Consider the following 17,574-nt stretch of genomic DNA (forward strand, 5'->3'; position numbering starts at 1 on the left):
GTGTCTTTATGATGGCCACTGATAACTTCCTACTGACACAATTCATCTGACCACAAATCATCCACCTTCTGACTCCTACAGCACAATAAATTTACAGTTCAGGGATTTAAATACCTGGGTGTCAGCCATCAAAGGCTACTACACATATAGCAGCCTACTTTTTAACAACACAAAGCAACCTGTTGTTTCATAAAGACTTGGCTAGTTCAGCTGTCAAGCAAGGAATAAAATCAATATTTTGTGAACTTTGGATAGGACACACCCTTGGTACACAGATTCTAGTCCAGGTATCAAACGGAGAGGAAACCACAGACAGAAGTCAGGGAGGTGATGCACATAAACACAAAGCTCTTGGGTTAGCAGGAAGGGTTACTATTATTATTATTCTATCCTTTCGTATTGTTTAGAGCATCTCAAAGAAATGCCAGAGAAATCAACGGCTGACTTTATATTAGATTATACAATCACTTTTAGAGTGGAATAAAACTGGTCTTTTTTTCATCTATATTACTGGAATTTTGAGTGATTTTGTTTGTGCACTTAAGGGATTCAGCTTCAGCAATTCCATCACAATAATGACAAATCTTTGTGAATGACTGGCAAATGTTCACTACTGTCAAATAACACTGAAGCCTATAAAAGCCTATTTTTCAGTAATAACTACCAAATTTTAGCTTGTACAAGAGGCCAAACAGCCCTTAAATTATGTATTTTTATGTGTTTTCTTCTCATAACATGCACTCAACAGCATCATTTTGCCACCAGCTCACTCAGGCTGGACAAATCCTGACTACAAAAGCTGGTTATTGTGAACCACAGGCCCGATGACATGAGACGAGAAACATTTCTTCATAAAAAGGTGCTTTATTGTGACATGTCTGCAAGGAAATATGCGGCAAAATCATGAATAAATTCACTGTAAAAATATACTGCAAACAGGGCACAGTAACATCCCTCTCAGGACTTCTGGAATTAATAGACCTTATCAGGTACACAGAGACATGGAAACCTCAATCACACCGGTCTAAAGTGATGATCCTTTGGCCTTAGTTCATGTTCCATATGAGACAGCTACACAACAAAAAGTCCACAACAGGCATGACGAAAGTAATCAATGAACCCTTTTATTATGTTAAGAGAAAGAGAAAATGGATGTTTAGGATGAAAACATGCGGCTTACACTGAAAGTAAGCCAATGAGAACTAAAAAGTGTTTTAAAAAAAAGAAAAAGTGAAGAACCTGACAAAGAAACACCAATACACACGTGACTCGAACTCAAGTGTTGTAGAACTTTGGTGTTAAATCAATACAAAACGGTGAATGTGATTCTGGGTGACAAGTGATACACCAAGCGATCCTGTAAGGAGGCACAGACAGCTGCCTGCGCATGCACACACACACACACACACACGCATGTACACACACACACACACGTCCCCCGATAGGAAAGACGAGACCTGACTGAGAATTCTTACCAAAGGCAAGAGAGAGGGACGTTACTGAGCTGAAAGAAGAAAAAAAAAAAAAAAACACCAGCTGGATACAATGGGTAATATGCAACTTTTCAAAACCAAATACTGACAAAAGGTAACTAGAAAAATATCACAATGATACGAACATTTTCAGAGAAAGGTTGTCAGAGAGAGGTTGAGAAGAGTAGGCCTAACACTTCTTATAAAAGGACATTGCACCGAAACCGCCATCATGAGCACAACGCTCACCGCCAACACAAACATTTTCAAATGCTTTTGCCAAAGACAGAAAATATTTCAATACGCCTGAAGGAGCAGCAACCTTACGACTGATAAAACAAATCCTTGGAAGCACTCTTATGACGCAATATAGGTCTCTTCAACACAGCATCATGAGTCAAAAATCAAGCAATAAAGCCAAAGAGGTTTGTTGGGCGTACAAGCCCCGAGTGGAGCCAAGGAGCCTTTTCATGCTTCATTGCTTCATCTTCATGTGTCACAATGCTAATTCACCTGACCGTATATGGTCCAGCCTTTCTTTTTACACTTCATAAGAGGTTGAGAAAATATGAATGAGACAACGCTATAACATGTAGTTGTAACCTTGGAATTCATGAATAAACATTGCTTTATGCCTCCACAGGCAGTAAGGCATCGATGCCATGATGAGGTTCTTCAGTCCTTTTGTAGTGGCCCAGTAGTGTTTCATTTAGGGCTGGCCCCAAATATCTGGAGAGGGTTTGGATGGGCCGGGGTCTGAATACCCATCTGGTACTTTGAGGGCATCATTTTTAATTTCTTCCACAACAAAAGCTAATTAGCTGTGGTAATATAGTTAATTTTCCTTAAGAATATAATGTTATTTGGCTGCTATTGATGGACCAGACACACACAATAGGCTAGGTTTAAGCAAAGTTCAAATTGTGTTGAAGCATTTTGTTTTAACTTTGAAAAAATATCATTTTTTTTTATATTCTAATAATTCATTTGAATTTGATTCTAAAATAACAGGGCTGCATTTTATATGAATAACCAGTTTTTGCCACAGACAATTTGAAAAATGAACATTTGAAGGCTCATTCAGAAACACCAACGACCGTGCAGAGCCTGAACAGTGATAACCGGGCCAGCCCTAGATTCAACCAAACCTGTATGGCTAGCCTCGTGAAGTGCTCGGGACTCCAAACCTAACACCCGGGATGGAATCTCCCCCAAAAAAAGGTTATTGCCATGGTAGCTAACGTTGCAGCACTCGGTTTGTGTGGTTCCTCTCAACTTAGGCACTGAGGTGAAGAGCAGTTAGAAGAGTCTGGGAAGGTAAACGCCACATATGCCGTCTCCACTGGTATTATACTAGGCTGGACTGGGCCAGGTCATCGCTGTGTGTAAAGTTCGGGAGCAGAACAGTGTGGTTTCAACACTGTCCAGACTCAAACCATTACTATCTTATATTCCCTAAAGAGACTAACCTCATGAAAAAAAAAATCAGAGTAATAAAAAACATGGCACTCTACCCATTTACTGTAAGATTCCAGACCATTTGAAACAACGAAAGGGATACCTTTGCAACTGTGTACAATCAACAGTGACTTTTGGAGGAGGATCTCCCCCTATGGGTGGTGCTGTAACACTTAATCAGTGTGTCAAAATAAAAGTCTTTTCATGCTGACTAAAAACTAGCCGTCTAAAACAATAAGGATCACAAACAAAGTCGGACTTGTTAACATTAAAAACATACTGAATTTGACATCTAATTGCCAAAAGAATAAAAACTACTGTTATACTTACTATTAATGGTTTAACAGTTTTAGCTGAACTCGTGTTATAGAGTCTGCTAAAAATGAAGTATCTATTTGGCAAATAATACAGGGGGTCAGGAAAATAAATGGCACAATTTTATCTGTGTTTTAAGATCAAAACTGTATCACAGATACGAAGCACTACCTGCAGGTGGGGCATAATTAATGTTCACAATTGCAAACATATTCCTTTGCTTAAAACAAATAAGAAGCTATTTCTATGTATAATGAATGACAGCAAAAAGAAACAAAGTCACATCTATATAATGGCACAAGCAAATTGAAAAAAAAAGAGAATACAATGGAGACATTTACCCAGCGTTTGATGATCAAAAAAACACCAGCTAAAATAAAACTGAGCCTTTATATAAAGATACCTCTCTGTGTCCACGTTAAAGCATATTGTGTTTGAAAAGATTGAAGTACTCTGGAAATATGCCATGTACAAAATATCTCCCCATAAAAACGACATTCACACAAGGCACTTCATTCAGTAAGAAAAGAAAAGAGAATCACAGTCCTTTCTACTACCAGAAACTGCCTGCATAGCAACAATACAAGGACAAAATCTTTTCAGACTTTTGTGTTGTACCACAAAAGAAGTTTCAGACAAAAGTTTGTTTTTGTTTTTTGTTTTTTTGGTTTTAAAATAAGCACTTCACCGAATAGTAAAACTCTGTCTGTTGGTTTGAAAATAAAGACCAGAGTTCGTTCCTCTTTGCATTTTCGTCTCCGATATCGGCAGCGCGTTGCGACGCTCTGTTCGCTATTTCTGTCCGGCGTGGTTTTTTGTGAAACACAGTGCTCCTGGGATATGGAGTGTTTTTCTGATGGCACTCAGAAAGCAGCCAGTCACCAGGAGATCAGAGCAGAGAAAGGGGGGTGGGGGGGCTGCTTGAAGGTTTTCCACAGTGAGACTCCAGGGCGCCCCCTTGGGGCAGAGGCAAGAGGGGCGCGTGTGGGAGGTTCTGCCTGAGTCTGAGAGATGTGGTGTAGTTGAGGGGCAGAGATCGACAGGGAGGAGGGTGGAGAGCACAGGTGGAGAGCACAGGTGGCGCTGCGGTGTCCTGCTACCTGCCTCTCAGATTCTGCAGGACTCCGTAGACCTCGTCCTCTTTGCTTAGTCCCTCAAAGAAAGGCAGCAGGTCCAGGAGCTCCGTGTCATTCATGTCGTCGAACCAGGACTGGACTGGGACCTGAGGAGAGGGGGGGGGGGGGACGACCTGCAGTTAGTCTTGCTCACTGTACACTTAGGACTTAGTCACTAAAATTACCACAATACTCGAGCATGCAAACAGCTTTTACAAACTTTGCTGAAAATAATCATTGGGACCATGAAGTAATGACATTCTATACACATTAAGGATTTGATAGGGCTCTGATATTGCCGAGGGAACTCACAGCATTTTCTGGGTGAAAAATGTAAGAGGCGGGTGAATTGTCAACAATGATGACGTTGTTGAGCTCTCGACCCAGCCGGCTGAGGTCTTTGACATAGTTCCCTCTGTGAAAAACACAAGATTCTCGGAAGAGCCGGGCGCGAAACACCCCCCACTGGTCCAGCAGGTCTGCCACAGGGTCAGCATACTGTCCAGGCCACACACAGGGAAATATGTTACATTGCATATCCAAAATATCTCAGTTTGAATGTTGTTAAGACAAATACCACAACTTTCTGGTCATATGCTTCAACTACAGTGCCATCAAAACAGCTTGCAGAAACTAAATACTACACTATTTACTTGAGGGAAGCAAAGCAGGTTAGACTTCATTGCTGTGTTTATCTAAAAGGGAAGATGCTTCAGGAAAAGCTACTCTATATCCCAACTAGCACCACTAACAGCTAGCTTTATACTCACATGAGGAATTCTTGGAAGTAATATCAAGAAATATCAGGCCCTTAGCATGGTTATTTCTCTTGTCTAATTCATTAAACTTACCCATATATTACTGGCTAACATGCAAAAGGAAAAGATGCACACCGAAACAGAGGAAGTGTGACAAGTTAGGACAGCAAGAACAGAAGAGAATGACAGACTGTAACAAGGAAACAGAAAATGGTGTTCATAGAGCCATGACCATCACTGGCTTGTAACCAACGTGAATGCCTGAGCAGAATGCATGTCAGGGTCTGAACAAACCTTGGCAAGACTAGCTGTGAAGAGCACACATTCAAATAGCTCGCCCATCTTTTGAAGAAACTCGTCCACGTGGGGTCTTTTTAGCACATACACCTGTAAGAAACACAACACATTTTAGTCCAGAAACACAGGAGGCATGGTGTAACCAGTGTAGACATTATGAACATCAGACAAGTACAGACCAAAAGTAAAAACTGTGAAAGAAGCACAATATAATAACACTTACTACAACCTTTAGAATGGGTTTTACTGCAGTATTAGGATAGTATAACGTTAAGGACAAGACCAGGTAGCTTTTTAGGGTCGTTCCTGAAAGGCTCCCTCTAGCCCATTTTTTTTTAAATAAGCTTTTTCTTGCTTTATCACAAATCCTCAGCACTGCGACACTGCGACACCCACCTCTAAAAGAAATCATTGTCACTCAGATCAGATGCCTTCCTCTCCATCCCCCTCACAGGCCCAGTGGCTGCCACCCAGTGCAAGTAATCATGAATAGGCCAACCAGGATACACACAGCCTATCCTGGATTACTTGAACAGGGTCACGGCCGTTCTCTTGAGGATCATCTCACAGGAACGAGGTCGCACTGTTGCCCCTATTGAAAATATTGACTTCACCCAAAACGTATTCTGTGTACAATACCTGGTGAACGGTACCATCGATCTCCACCGGAACTATGAAATCAGCATTGCTGATGGGCTGTGAGGAGAAACAAAACACAACATCAGTGTCACAGTGTTGGTGTAGTACCACAACTGAACAACAGAGGTCCTGCTAGCACCACTGATACTCGGCGCTCCACAGAGTGTCAATCTCGGGCAGGGAAAAGAAAATAATCTGTCTCTTTTCCGCCAAAACAAATCCCTCCTCCTTCCTTGCTCAACCTTTCTAGTAATCTAACACACTAGACAACAAGATGGCAGTCCTCAGACAGGAACTGGACAGAGGGCGGAGGATGAGGTGGAGTAGAAAGGGGCGGAGGATAAACAGGAGGAGGGGCGGGGGGAGGACTAAGAGACACTCTGGATTATAACAGCAACAGCCACCCTAGGTCACTGTTACTGCCGTTCAGATGACTTCCTACATGCAAACATCAGCAATGTTTGTTGAAGCTATAGGAGAAATTGTATCAACTGCAGGTGGCTGCCAACGTCAGCTATGCCCAGGTCATTCCTATTACCATCTTGCTCTTTTTAAAAGGCCCAATCAGGATTGTAGCATTGACCCGCCCTTGTTGAAGCACATGCACCACCACCTGCTCCTTTACTGGCTTTGTTGACATAGTGATCTAATGGATTTAAAATAGTTTTTGCTTTCTGAAAGTTATTGGCTGAGCTTTTGATATAAAGACTGATAGTCAGAAATTTATATTACACATCGTTTGAGGCTTTCATATGCTTGTTTATATTTGCAATGATGCAATGTAAACACCAAAGTAAAATACACTTATGTTTTCAGTTACACTGGGCAATGAGAGATTTAATCGTTTTTTTAATCTACAAATTGAACTCTTCAAGAGCAAATATTTAGATGGTAAAATAAACTGGTGATTGTATCGTTTAACACAGAGAGCCTTAGCCAGCTCACAGTAACCAAACAGTTGATGATTGTGCAACTGTGCAGAACATTAGCAGTCCACCTCAGTTTGTCAGGGCAGCTTTAGCCTCTCTTTACCTTGAATGAGCTGTGGACGAGGGTTTCATCCAAGTCGATCACAACACATTTCTTGCCATAGTCAGATATGTTCATCTCTGGTAGGAGGTATTTGGCTGGAGGCTGTGGGGGAGACAGAGCATATAATGTCAGATGCACTGAGAGAGAGTATATATATACTGTAGGGAGGGAGGGAGAGAGAGAGAGAGAGTATATATATACTGTAGAGAGAGAGAGAGAGAGAGAGAGAGAGAGAGAGAGAGAGAGAGAGAGAGAGAGAGAGAGAGAGAGAGAGAGAGAGAGAGAGAGAGAGAGAGAGAGAGAGAGAGAGAGAGAGAGAGAGAGAGAGAGAGAGAGAGAGAGAGAGAGAGAGAGAGAGTTTCAATTAATGTGCGAGGCTGAGCAGAGAAGCCAACACCATGTTAAGAAGGGTTGTTTTCATGGAGGATGATAGAGCTGAGTAAGCCATGTCAGTGTATGATGTGTTTAATGGATCCATAGCCTCTATATCAGGCCTTCTGTCTTAACAGGAAGCCCCTTCACCGGGCAGGACGTTCCCCTGCTACTGCACACTAACCCAGAAAATGTTATGCCACCTTTAATCCCCGCAGATTTTTGTCTAATCTGTGGAGATTAAATAAACCATTTTCACACATTCTCACAGACAGAGGCCATGCAAAGGTTAGCTGCTGCTGCAAACAGTCCCAGTTTCATGGAAATCACTCAAAGTTTAGCAGTAACAGGTTGAAAATGCCAATAAATTTCAACCTCACTTGTTAGATTGCTGTTACTGGTAATGTGGGAGTCAAGTTTAACATTAGTGCAAGGAGCAGTGCTGTGTTAAAAATCCATTCACATTTAATGGATCTGAGGAGTCGAGCTTGATACCGATGTGTGATTTGACCGCTGTGTTGGCTCAAGGCTCACTAGATAACCAGCTCACATCTAATTCCTTACCTGAGTAATGGGATCAATTAGTTCCAACCCTTATTGAGAGGGCAGACTCAAAGATTAGGAACCACAATGGGGTTTAACTCTCACTGAACAGAGCTTTGATTTAAATGAACATTTTCCTTAAAGGACAATTCCAGTTTGATTGGAGTTTTTGCTCATTTCCTTACTGTAGATTATTATTATGAGATATCTGCTATGTTTCCCTCATCTTAGATGTGTGATTCTGTGATTGACAGAAGGCGGGTCCTAACGTAACCGCAGAGAACCGCAGACCACGACAGAAATTAGAGAAGCAGAAAGTGGAAGTAAGACACCCACTGCTGTCTTGTCTCGGCTGTTGTGGTGCGACACATTAATATGAAATGGTGACTGGAATCTATTTCAAAAGTTTTTGAAATTAGCGTTCTGATGCAACTTTGCAAAAGGCGATAGTTGGCTTCTTGTTGATGTTCTTGTGGATTACCTTTACCAACTGAATTAGAAGTCTCCAGAGTTGTTTTCTATGCCGTTTGGAATTGAATGGGAGTGAATGAGCCTGAGAGGTATTTAAAAATATCTTCAATCGTGGCACATGCATGTAAAAACTGTCACAATCAACATTAACGGGCTGGAAAATGTTAAAAATTAACAAAAACTCAAATCACGCGGGTACAGTCCTTTAAGCAATGGCAAGGATCGGCAGGTAAATTGGTTTTACTTTTTGCGTGGAAGCATCTGAGGTAAAGAATATAAATAGTTTTACACTAGACTTGTTAGACTGTTAGTGCCACAGTATTTTTTAAAACCATACAAACCACCAAGTGTCACTCATGCAGGTCAGGCAATGAGGCACCATTTAAACCCAAAGTGCATATACGCCTTCCACACAGCCAGCGCTACCATCGGCTGAAAATGAGCCGCAGTACGGTAGCAGAGCTAAAGCACTCTGAGGAGCGCTGGAGCCCACACAGACAGGATGTGCCAGCACCAGCCCACTCAGCCTGCATGCAAAGGAAAAAGAAAAAAGGCGATACATACACTAGGGACAGGGATGACCTCGACCTGGTCACACTACAACACAAGAGAGATAGACACAGGGGGTCCACGACAAAAAAAAAAAAAAGAGAAAACACTATTCACACAAACAGACAATTTGGAACAGATGAAACCACAATTCAAAACATCCACAGAGTACTAATCCTGGACTTACATGATCCTAAGTCAAACACTGACAGCAATTCTTGTGGATTTGCAACTTACAACAATTTGCTTAGCAGTTTTTTGAAAAGTCAATGTTGTGCAGTTTCGTCTGTTGTGTTGTGCTATGTCCAGGTGTGGGCTGATCGACAAAGCTTCCTCTGTGTATGTGCGTGTGTTCAGTGGAGCAGCAGCTCACCTTGGGAGGCGTTCCATTCTCCTCGACAGGTGGAGGCAGGGAGCTGGTGTTGGTGTTGGTGGCTGGTGGCTCCACATTGTAGTTGCGGAAGCAACAGAAGAATGTGCTAAAGATGCTCCGGCTCCTCTGCTTCTTTAGGCTGCTGTTCGACTGTGACGCTGTCAAAACAACAGAGGGGGTGGGAGGATGGAGGGTGGATAAGTGGATATGCAAAGCAAAACTCTTCCGCCACAGAAATGGAGCAGGCTGAAGCTGGAGAGTGTCAAAGTGCTCTTTATCAGTTTGGGGTTTTGCATACTGAACTGTGACTGCTGTCTGGACAACACAAACTGGGAAGCGGACTAAGCTGTCATGCACATTACAATTCTCATGAGTGACCGTAACAGCGCAGGCTACATTTCATCACAACAATAGGTAAGACCTCGACAATTCAATCAAATGACATTAGTGTTGGTTTTGTTGAGGCCTGACGGAGCCACTGATCAGAAAATAACTTGGCTGGCCGGGTGACATCATCAGTCACACTTAGCGACAGTTCAGAGAGCGCTCTGCCCTGATTGCAAATCCCCTCTCATTCCAGGACTACGGTGCAGGGCCTAAATCAGACACTGAGCTTTTATTAATAGTGACAAGTTGGAAGCTGCACGCTCGCTCCTCCCTCCTCCTTTTACCCTGCCACCGCTCCTGTCACTTGATTGGTCTAGGGGCCTCCATTTTGAAGGCTCGCTTATGTTTCCCTCCCATGTTTCAGTTGGCAGGTGAGTGAGTGAAGCAGCCTGGACATGCACATGAGGCGAGGGGAGGGGGAGGTGGGAGGCCTTCGGACCCCGCTGAGCCTATACAAGGCTGCATTCCTCTCCCTCCCCTGCAGCGAGAGACACAGCCCACCCATACCTCCCCCTTGCTCAACCCCTCAGCACACAAAACCAGGACGCCTTCGCAACTGAAGTCCAGCAAAGAGCAAACACCAACACATTATGTCATCTCTTTAGGCACCTTGATATTGTACTACTTTGTACTCCTGACCCTGAACAAACACCCTCCTGACATTTGTCATGGGGAAAAGCTGTGCTTGAAGAAAATACACATCAAATGACCTGCCATAAAAACAAACTGGTAAGCAAAGCAATATACCAGTTAGACAATAAACCTTTAACAATCCCATAAACATCAACATTATTCTTACTTTCAATTCAGTATTGACAAGTGATCCTCCAACAGAAAATACCTACATTACATATTTTGAGGCTCAAAGGTGGCATGAGCTTCATGCCAAACCTACGTGTCACGCCAAAGTATGATGTGAAATCACCGTGCATTTGATTTTAAATGGATTAGTTTAATCTTATAAGGAAAATGCTGATTATTACTACAGCTGGTAAGAACACTCATCAACACAGGAAAGGTATCAGACACCGACAGAGCAATGGCATGTTGCGGCTACATGAAAAGCTTTCCACGCTCCCCAATCTCTCGCTCATTTCCCTCTATCACTGGCTTCCAGTCAAATTAATTACTGCCTCTCTTGCTAGGGCACGCTGTGCTGGGTATTTTTATCTAATCAGTGGCACAAGCTCCTTCACTCCAAGACAGGCAGAGATATTGTCATTGTCAAGTACAGTAGGCATCCATCAATAAGGAAACAAGATTAAAACAATCAAAAACTATCAAAGGTCATTTTAAAAAACAAACAAAAACCCCCCACAAAACAATAGTGTATTAAACAAGAAAACTGAAACTGGATCTGGGTATTATTGACAACCTATAGCTTAATGCACAGCAGGCACAGTTCTTCAGTTCACTTTGTACGTATGGCATGAGAAATGCTTAGTCAAAGCTTGTTCCTACTTCTTAGTGTCCAAAACAAAAAAGGGGCATGCTGCAAGTGCTAACAGAGAAGAGGAATGAAACAGGAAGCATAGGAAATTCCTGATGCTGCCAAACATTTCCGCAGTATAAAGACCACCATCTGACCAAATCCATTGGAAAATACCAAACTTTACGTAACACTGCAACAACAGCCGTGTACCAAAGCAATAAATGGATAGAATTAGCCTAAAGAGATCTGTTTGGAGATAGCACCAGCACAGAAAATTACAAAATGCGTTTCTAAATGCTATTCTAAAATAACCCCAAAGGAAAATGAACAAAATGAACCTGCCTCTCTGAAGTCCTTGCTTTTGTCAGCAGGCAACACTACAGGAAGATCATATTTGCCATAGTAAGCTTGGCTTAAGTCTAAAAATAGTCTAACCAGCGCTACGCAACTTCCTTTTATTAAACCGGACATCATCTTGTCATTTCAGCTCTGTATTACTGTAAAACTAGGACAGTGAGGCAGTTGTCAGCTTCCTATGACTCACCACTACACCCGGCTGCTGTATTGATTCCTGCACAAAAGACCCTCAGATTCAGGACTACTGACTCATGCACACAGCAGGACTGGGACTCAAACACAGCACACACCTGGGGTAGATGGAGAGTTGCAATATACTTATTCTTCTACTTACACTAATAAGAGGGTAATCTCTTTGTTAAATTAATAATGCTGCATGTCAAAGTCTTCCAGTTCTTGCATTCACATTGTTCTTACAACTAATGTTAAATATTTCAAGGCTTCATGAACAAAAAATGAACAAAACACATTAACCATTATCTTGGCAGAGAAAAATGTCTCCTGTCCTGTGTTTGCTCCTCTTGGTCCTGGACATAAGCCTGTCAGCTACATCCAGCACCAGGCTGTCAGTACACACACACTATAACTCATTACGGAGTAGGTGTTACAACAACTACAGCATGGGTCTGACCAGGATGTGTTAGTCCAGAGTCTCACCCACCTCTCTCTGGCAGAGGACGGTGTGCTGTGGCAAAGGCTCATGGGTGGGTTTGTGGTTGTTGACACATCGTATAATTGTGTGCCTGTGTAAGAGTTGGGATTCACTCCTCTTCCACACAAGCTGGTCTTGTACAGCTTTGGCTATGGGTTAGCCTAGCACAGCAGGAAGCCTCATCACTCCCACTCTCCCTACTGCAAGAAGTGCTGTGCATCAAGCTGTGCAATTTCAAACCTTCCTATTGTGAAATCCATGGGAGGGACTTAAGTTGTACAATGAGCGTACAATAACAAGTTGCATGACCTGATATAATTTTGCTTGCTTTGAATGGGCCCAATGTTTAGGATGTCATTATCGGAAGTAGGCCTAGTAAAAGTTAAGATGTTTAGGGAAGTGATCAGGAACACGGCCTACCTGCACACCTAGCTTACAATTAGCCACTATCACTGTTTTAATAGAAACAAGTGGCAGAGGGACATCATATATTCCAAAGGATTTATATGGCTGGAATAGAACAATTAAAAGCTGTCTGATTCAAATTACAGTGAAAGTCTTTAAACGGAGCCACCACAATGATACACACTACTTCACATAAATTACTCTTCAGAAAGGTTCTTGAGTTTTACTACGATGAAGGAGTAATCGTCATAAGAGTAAAGGGATCATGTAAGAGGAGCCCATTCAAGTCACTGACAAAATTAAGGTCCTAGCCAACCACTCTGTGAGTGGAGTAGCTGCTTTAAATAGCTGAAACCCTATAGAGGAGCCTCCTCAAAAGCCCTCCAAAATATAAATAAAATTAAAAAAAACAACCATATATAATGATCCCACTAATACCACTGCTCCAACTATCTCCTTTTCAAGAGCTTGAGGTTTTTCTCCTAACTTTACCCTAGTTAGTCTGCAAGAAGAAGATGACAACCGTCGTCTTTACAAGTAGTTATCCTCGGCCACGAGGTCAATGGTGCCCTGGCCAACAGGGCAGTGGGTCTATATTTAGGCTGCTGCCTGGCAGCAGAAACAGTGTGAAAGGCAGACACATGTTGTAAGACAGCCAGTAGAGGAACACTGAGGGCAAAGTTGGTCAATTTCTGTCCAGACAATTTGGAGCCTGTTCAAGCAACGGTAGACTACCTGTTAAATTCCCCACAGGCAGCTGTTGAGATGGGCTACATGGTAGAAGAGATCAGGGACTTTCCCATCATAGGCTGACTGTATATTACAGTCTGGACATAAGGATCGGAATCATGCTTATCTAGCCTGACTGTGACAGTGACTGGACAGAGCTACCACAACCTATTAAATACAAAAAACATTCATGGGATCTTATCAAAGATCTGTTCACACTATAGCCCATGACTAAGTCCCTCAGACTCCATCTAGCTGCTTCCAAATGTCTAGCACAAATGCAAGGAAAGACATGGCCATACAATTCTTGTAATCATGGTAATGTTTGACTTGGCCCCAAGGGAAGAAGTCTGTATGACTCATTCTAACAGAAAATGGAAGAGGGAAGGGTTCAGAAATAAACAACAACATCACCCTTCGTCCTCCAACTCAAGTGAGTCCATACGACAGACAACTCTTACCCGAGCCCCACATTAGGTGTGCTCTTCATGCAGCAACCAAATGCAATGAACTGTTCTCAAACTGTGTGTGTCTGTGTGGGAGGAACTACATACGTCTCCTGTTTGTAAACAAATTTAGATAAGACTAACGCTAACATTCCCACAGAGCAATTCAGTTTGGTGTCAACACGATTTTTCAAGTAGGCCTATTTATCTGTGACTGAGCTGTGCAAAGTAGTTAACAGGATTACAGCAAAGAAACATGTTCATCAAATGATACTTAGGCTAGATGACAGTTATTAGACCTATATCCTTAACTGTACATAATAAATCCTGGCCTCAAGGGAAACAATACAAATCTTTTTTTCCCCACTACTAAAACATGACTTGCTGGCCTAATCAATCTATTAAATGATCAGTGTCCACTCTACACCTAGCAGGTTAAGTAGAGTGAGTTTTTCCTGATTACAAAAAGGCACCAACTGAAGCCCTATAGTACTGGAACTGTGTGACTTCCATCACTGGTTCCACTCCTTGTCTCCCTAATGATTAGGAGAGGACCATCTATCAAGTCACTTCAAGGAATGAGTGGAATTGGTGGTCAGATGCTGCAAGACTCACAAGTGACTCCATGACCATAAATGACCTTCCATGGTTCCTGTTGGAGTTCATGGCCAGGCAAAAGAAACAGCAGCTACTCCCAACGCTTACAAAACCACTTCCTTGCACTAAATAATGATTTGTACATTGCACACATACAAGAACAAAAACAGAGAATCCTACTCCGCTGAAAAAAAACTTGATCAAGGCAACATCGACTAATCAAAAGACAAAGGCGGATGAACGGACAGATACCAACTGGCATGTGCTGTGTTGACATTTACACAAACATAAAAACGAGCTGCGCATGAACTTTGTGTCACAGCAGTGTCCATCTGAATTATTATTACTGCCAAACATTCATATTGCATGGTCCAAGTGACATACCCTACAAGTAATGAAATTCTCCCATGACACCCACATACATTCATGTCACAGAGAATCCCCAGAAGTTACGGCAGAGGGATACCTTGTTCCCCTCAGAGGAGAACTCATTGTCCTGGTTGAAAGACTTAGGTTCTCACATTACTAATGGTCTGTCAAGTGTAGCTTGAGATGTGATACCGATACACATCCCCTGGGTCTGGATGACCCGGAAACCCAGTCACAGCAGCCAGAGCTAGGGGCATGAATGGACAGCCATGGACTTCGAGGAGAGGCTTGACTTCCAATGTAGATCATGCTACAATGTGACTGGAGTAGGAAATAAAAGAGCTATGACAGAGGTAAGTGAAAATGAATCTGATCAAATGCACATGGAGCTGTTTCTATCTTGAAAGACCCCTATATAAGTCCATGCATAAGTCTGTCCAGCTGTAAATTGTTCACTATTTAATGTAAATTGGTCACTATTTAACTCTGGGTTGTGAGATGGCCTTTCAAATCAAGAGTATAGGCTTTTCATTTCATTGGGGTGGCGGGGTGGCAGGATGGCAGGATGGCCTAGTGGTTAGGCCATCCAACTGAAGGGGGGACACTTACACCCTACCTGCTCCAGAAACACCACAACCTGGCTGATAACTTAGTAAATAAAAATCGAATCAAATAGTCTCACAGTCATCAATCACATTATACTTAAATTAAATTAAAACTAAAACTTTACAACAGCTGATAATGAAGTCAAATGTGCCATACACAGTTCACACAGAGCTATGTAGCCTTAATCTGTGGCAAAGCAGCTTTGCCATTTACAGCACATTTAACATCAACATTCTACACAAACTGTGATGGCAAGATAAAACTTAATGTCAGCAGAGATCACAGTGGTGATGTATCTATAGCCAAAACAAAAGCCCCATGTCTACAGGAGAATGCAATGATGACAAGCCACTGTACATATATACTGTATGTCCTTCAACACATGCAGTTTTCCTTTCCCTGCATATTGGTTCTGTCCTCCAGAACTTCTGGCTCCCCCTGAGAGCTGACCACTGTCCAACAGAAAACTTCCTGCTACTTCTAGTCATGATTCATATAGTGCATCATATGTCAAATCATATCGCCGAATTATGTATCATACACAAGCTATAAACTGAAGAGTAAAAACATTTGGAAGACAACAGGCTTATCATGCACAACTACTGGTTGACAACAGAATAATTCCCATGCTAGTGGGATACGACCTGACGTTAGGCGGATAGCTTAACGCTACGTTTTGACGATAGAGCACACTTACCGTTTACCACGCAGCGAAGTAGCCGATTTGGTATTCAAGGCAAGCCCCCTCGAATAAACTGGTTACTTACTAATATGTAGTTAACTGGCTATTTCCTAAGAAGGCCCTACTGCGACCATCCCACACAGGCAACCAGTGTCATTAGCTAGCAAGCGCGAGCTAAAGGCTAACGTTAGTCGAGAAAGTAGATAGCAGGCTAGCTAACGTTAGCTGACTGTTATTCGACTTTTTCCTTACCTTTTTCCTGGTTAAATGATATTATTTCCTCCTCTTTGGGATTGGAAACTTGGGTTATTATGGACATGTGGTCCATTTAGGCGGATGGTTATTCCTGCTCTGTTCCCCGAATGTGTATTCCTACTAGAGAGCTTGCTTCGTTGGCGAGCTAACGGCAGCTAGCTGTCTAAGATGAGGATGACCAGCTAGCCCACAAAGCCAGGCTAACGTCCGAGGTGTTGTGGCAGTGGTGGTAGCCAGCCAGCTAGCACGTTGGAGAATGGAAGCCAGTTAAGGGCTGTCATTTAGGGCTTCACGTAAAATGCCACCGCTTGTCAAGATCGGCAAACAAATATTTTTTTGGCACCAAGGACAGCTTGTGTGGTTAAAAAAAAACACCCAACGTTGAATGGCTAACTAGCTCAAGTTAGCTAGCCAGCAGCTTGGTTAGCAGGTTAGCTATATAAAGCTCCAATCAACCAAAATGTGACGCCGTGCCTGGAACAACGTTGAAAAGATTAGGAAGCCCGTCCGAGAATGGTTCGTGTCCAAAATCGCAGTATAAACCAACAACGCAGAACAAACGCAAGTTGTACAACGTTAAAGTAAACACTTTTCAGGCGAATTGTTCATAACTACGGGTCCTGCATGCCCTGTGCAACATGGAGGCTTTATGTATTTTGAGATGCATCTGAAGCGGGGGCACTCAAAAGTGGGAGGGGGCGGTTTCTATCATGGATTCTCCCAGTAGAAAGTCGCTGCTCAACCCATGCAGCTGGTTGGACGCTGCTTTCTCAAGCTTTCTTTCCACTGTCATTGCTGTAGGCCTACATGCAACAAATTCTCACTGATCATTAAAAAATAACGAATAAAATTAAATATGACATTTTTCTCAGTATTGTGAAACCTAATGTTTGTACATTTCCAAGCACACAACAAACCCACTGAATAAGCATAAAATAGTTTACCCAATCCAAATCATTTATGTGTTCTTTCCCCCTGGGTGGATATTTTTAAAAGACCGTGGGCACCACCTAGTGTTTATATAATGGAAAAGCTCAAAACACACCATGCCTTCGCATTGATTAAATGCGATGCCTGTGATCAATCACAGTCACCGTACCGGCTCGCTGCATTGTTTTGGAGTAGATGGTTTTCTAGCCCACTGTGTCTGTTTATTTTTCACTTAGCCCACTACATTCCTACAAATCCAATATAAATTGTTGCGGTTGTGGTGTGTGCGTGCTCTTACTCTATGGTATTCGTATAGGGACTAAAAGTTGTTTT

The 17,574-nt window shown here is 42.4% G+C and overlaps 1 protein-coding gene across 2 annotated transcripts; it reads right to left on the reverse strand.

Annotated features, from left to right (window-relative positions):
• Nucleotides 1-863: 863 nt before the first annotated feature.
• On the reverse strand, nucleotides 864-16,935 carry LOC139664233 (CTD small phosphatase-like protein). Of its 2 annotated transcripts, XM_071542984.1 has the most exons (8): nucleotides 16,309-16,935; nucleotides 9,395-9,552; nucleotides 9,037-9,069; nucleotides 7,087-7,188; nucleotides 6,055-6,111; nucleotides 5,413-5,505; nucleotides 4,673-4,858; nucleotides 864-4,467 (listed from the first exon to the last, which is right to left on the reverse strand). In XM_071542984.1, the coding sequence occupies exons 1-8, from the start codon at nucleotides 16,382-16,384 to the stop codon at nucleotides 4,342-4,344; spliced, it is 831 nt and encodes a 276-aa protein (XP_071399085.1). In that variant the 5' UTR covers nucleotides 16,385-16,935; the 3' UTR covers nucleotides 864-4,341. The 2 variants fall into 2 exon arrangements, with proteins under 2 accessions (XP_071399085.1, XP_071399086.1); XM_071542985.1 differs by lacking the exon at nucleotides 9,037-9,069.
• Nucleotides 16,936-17,574: the final 639 nt, after the last annotated feature.

Source organism: Centroberyx affinis, unplaced genomic scaffold, assembly GCF_046629955.1.
Source record: "Centroberyx affinis isolate AG114_WGS23_722 - 3 ecotype Tasmania unplaced genomic scaffold, CSIRO-AGI_Caff_v1 ptg004204l_1, whole genome shotgun sequence".
NCBI lineage: Eukaryota > Metazoa > Chordata > Actinopteri > Beryciformes > Berycidae > Centroberyx > Centroberyx affinis.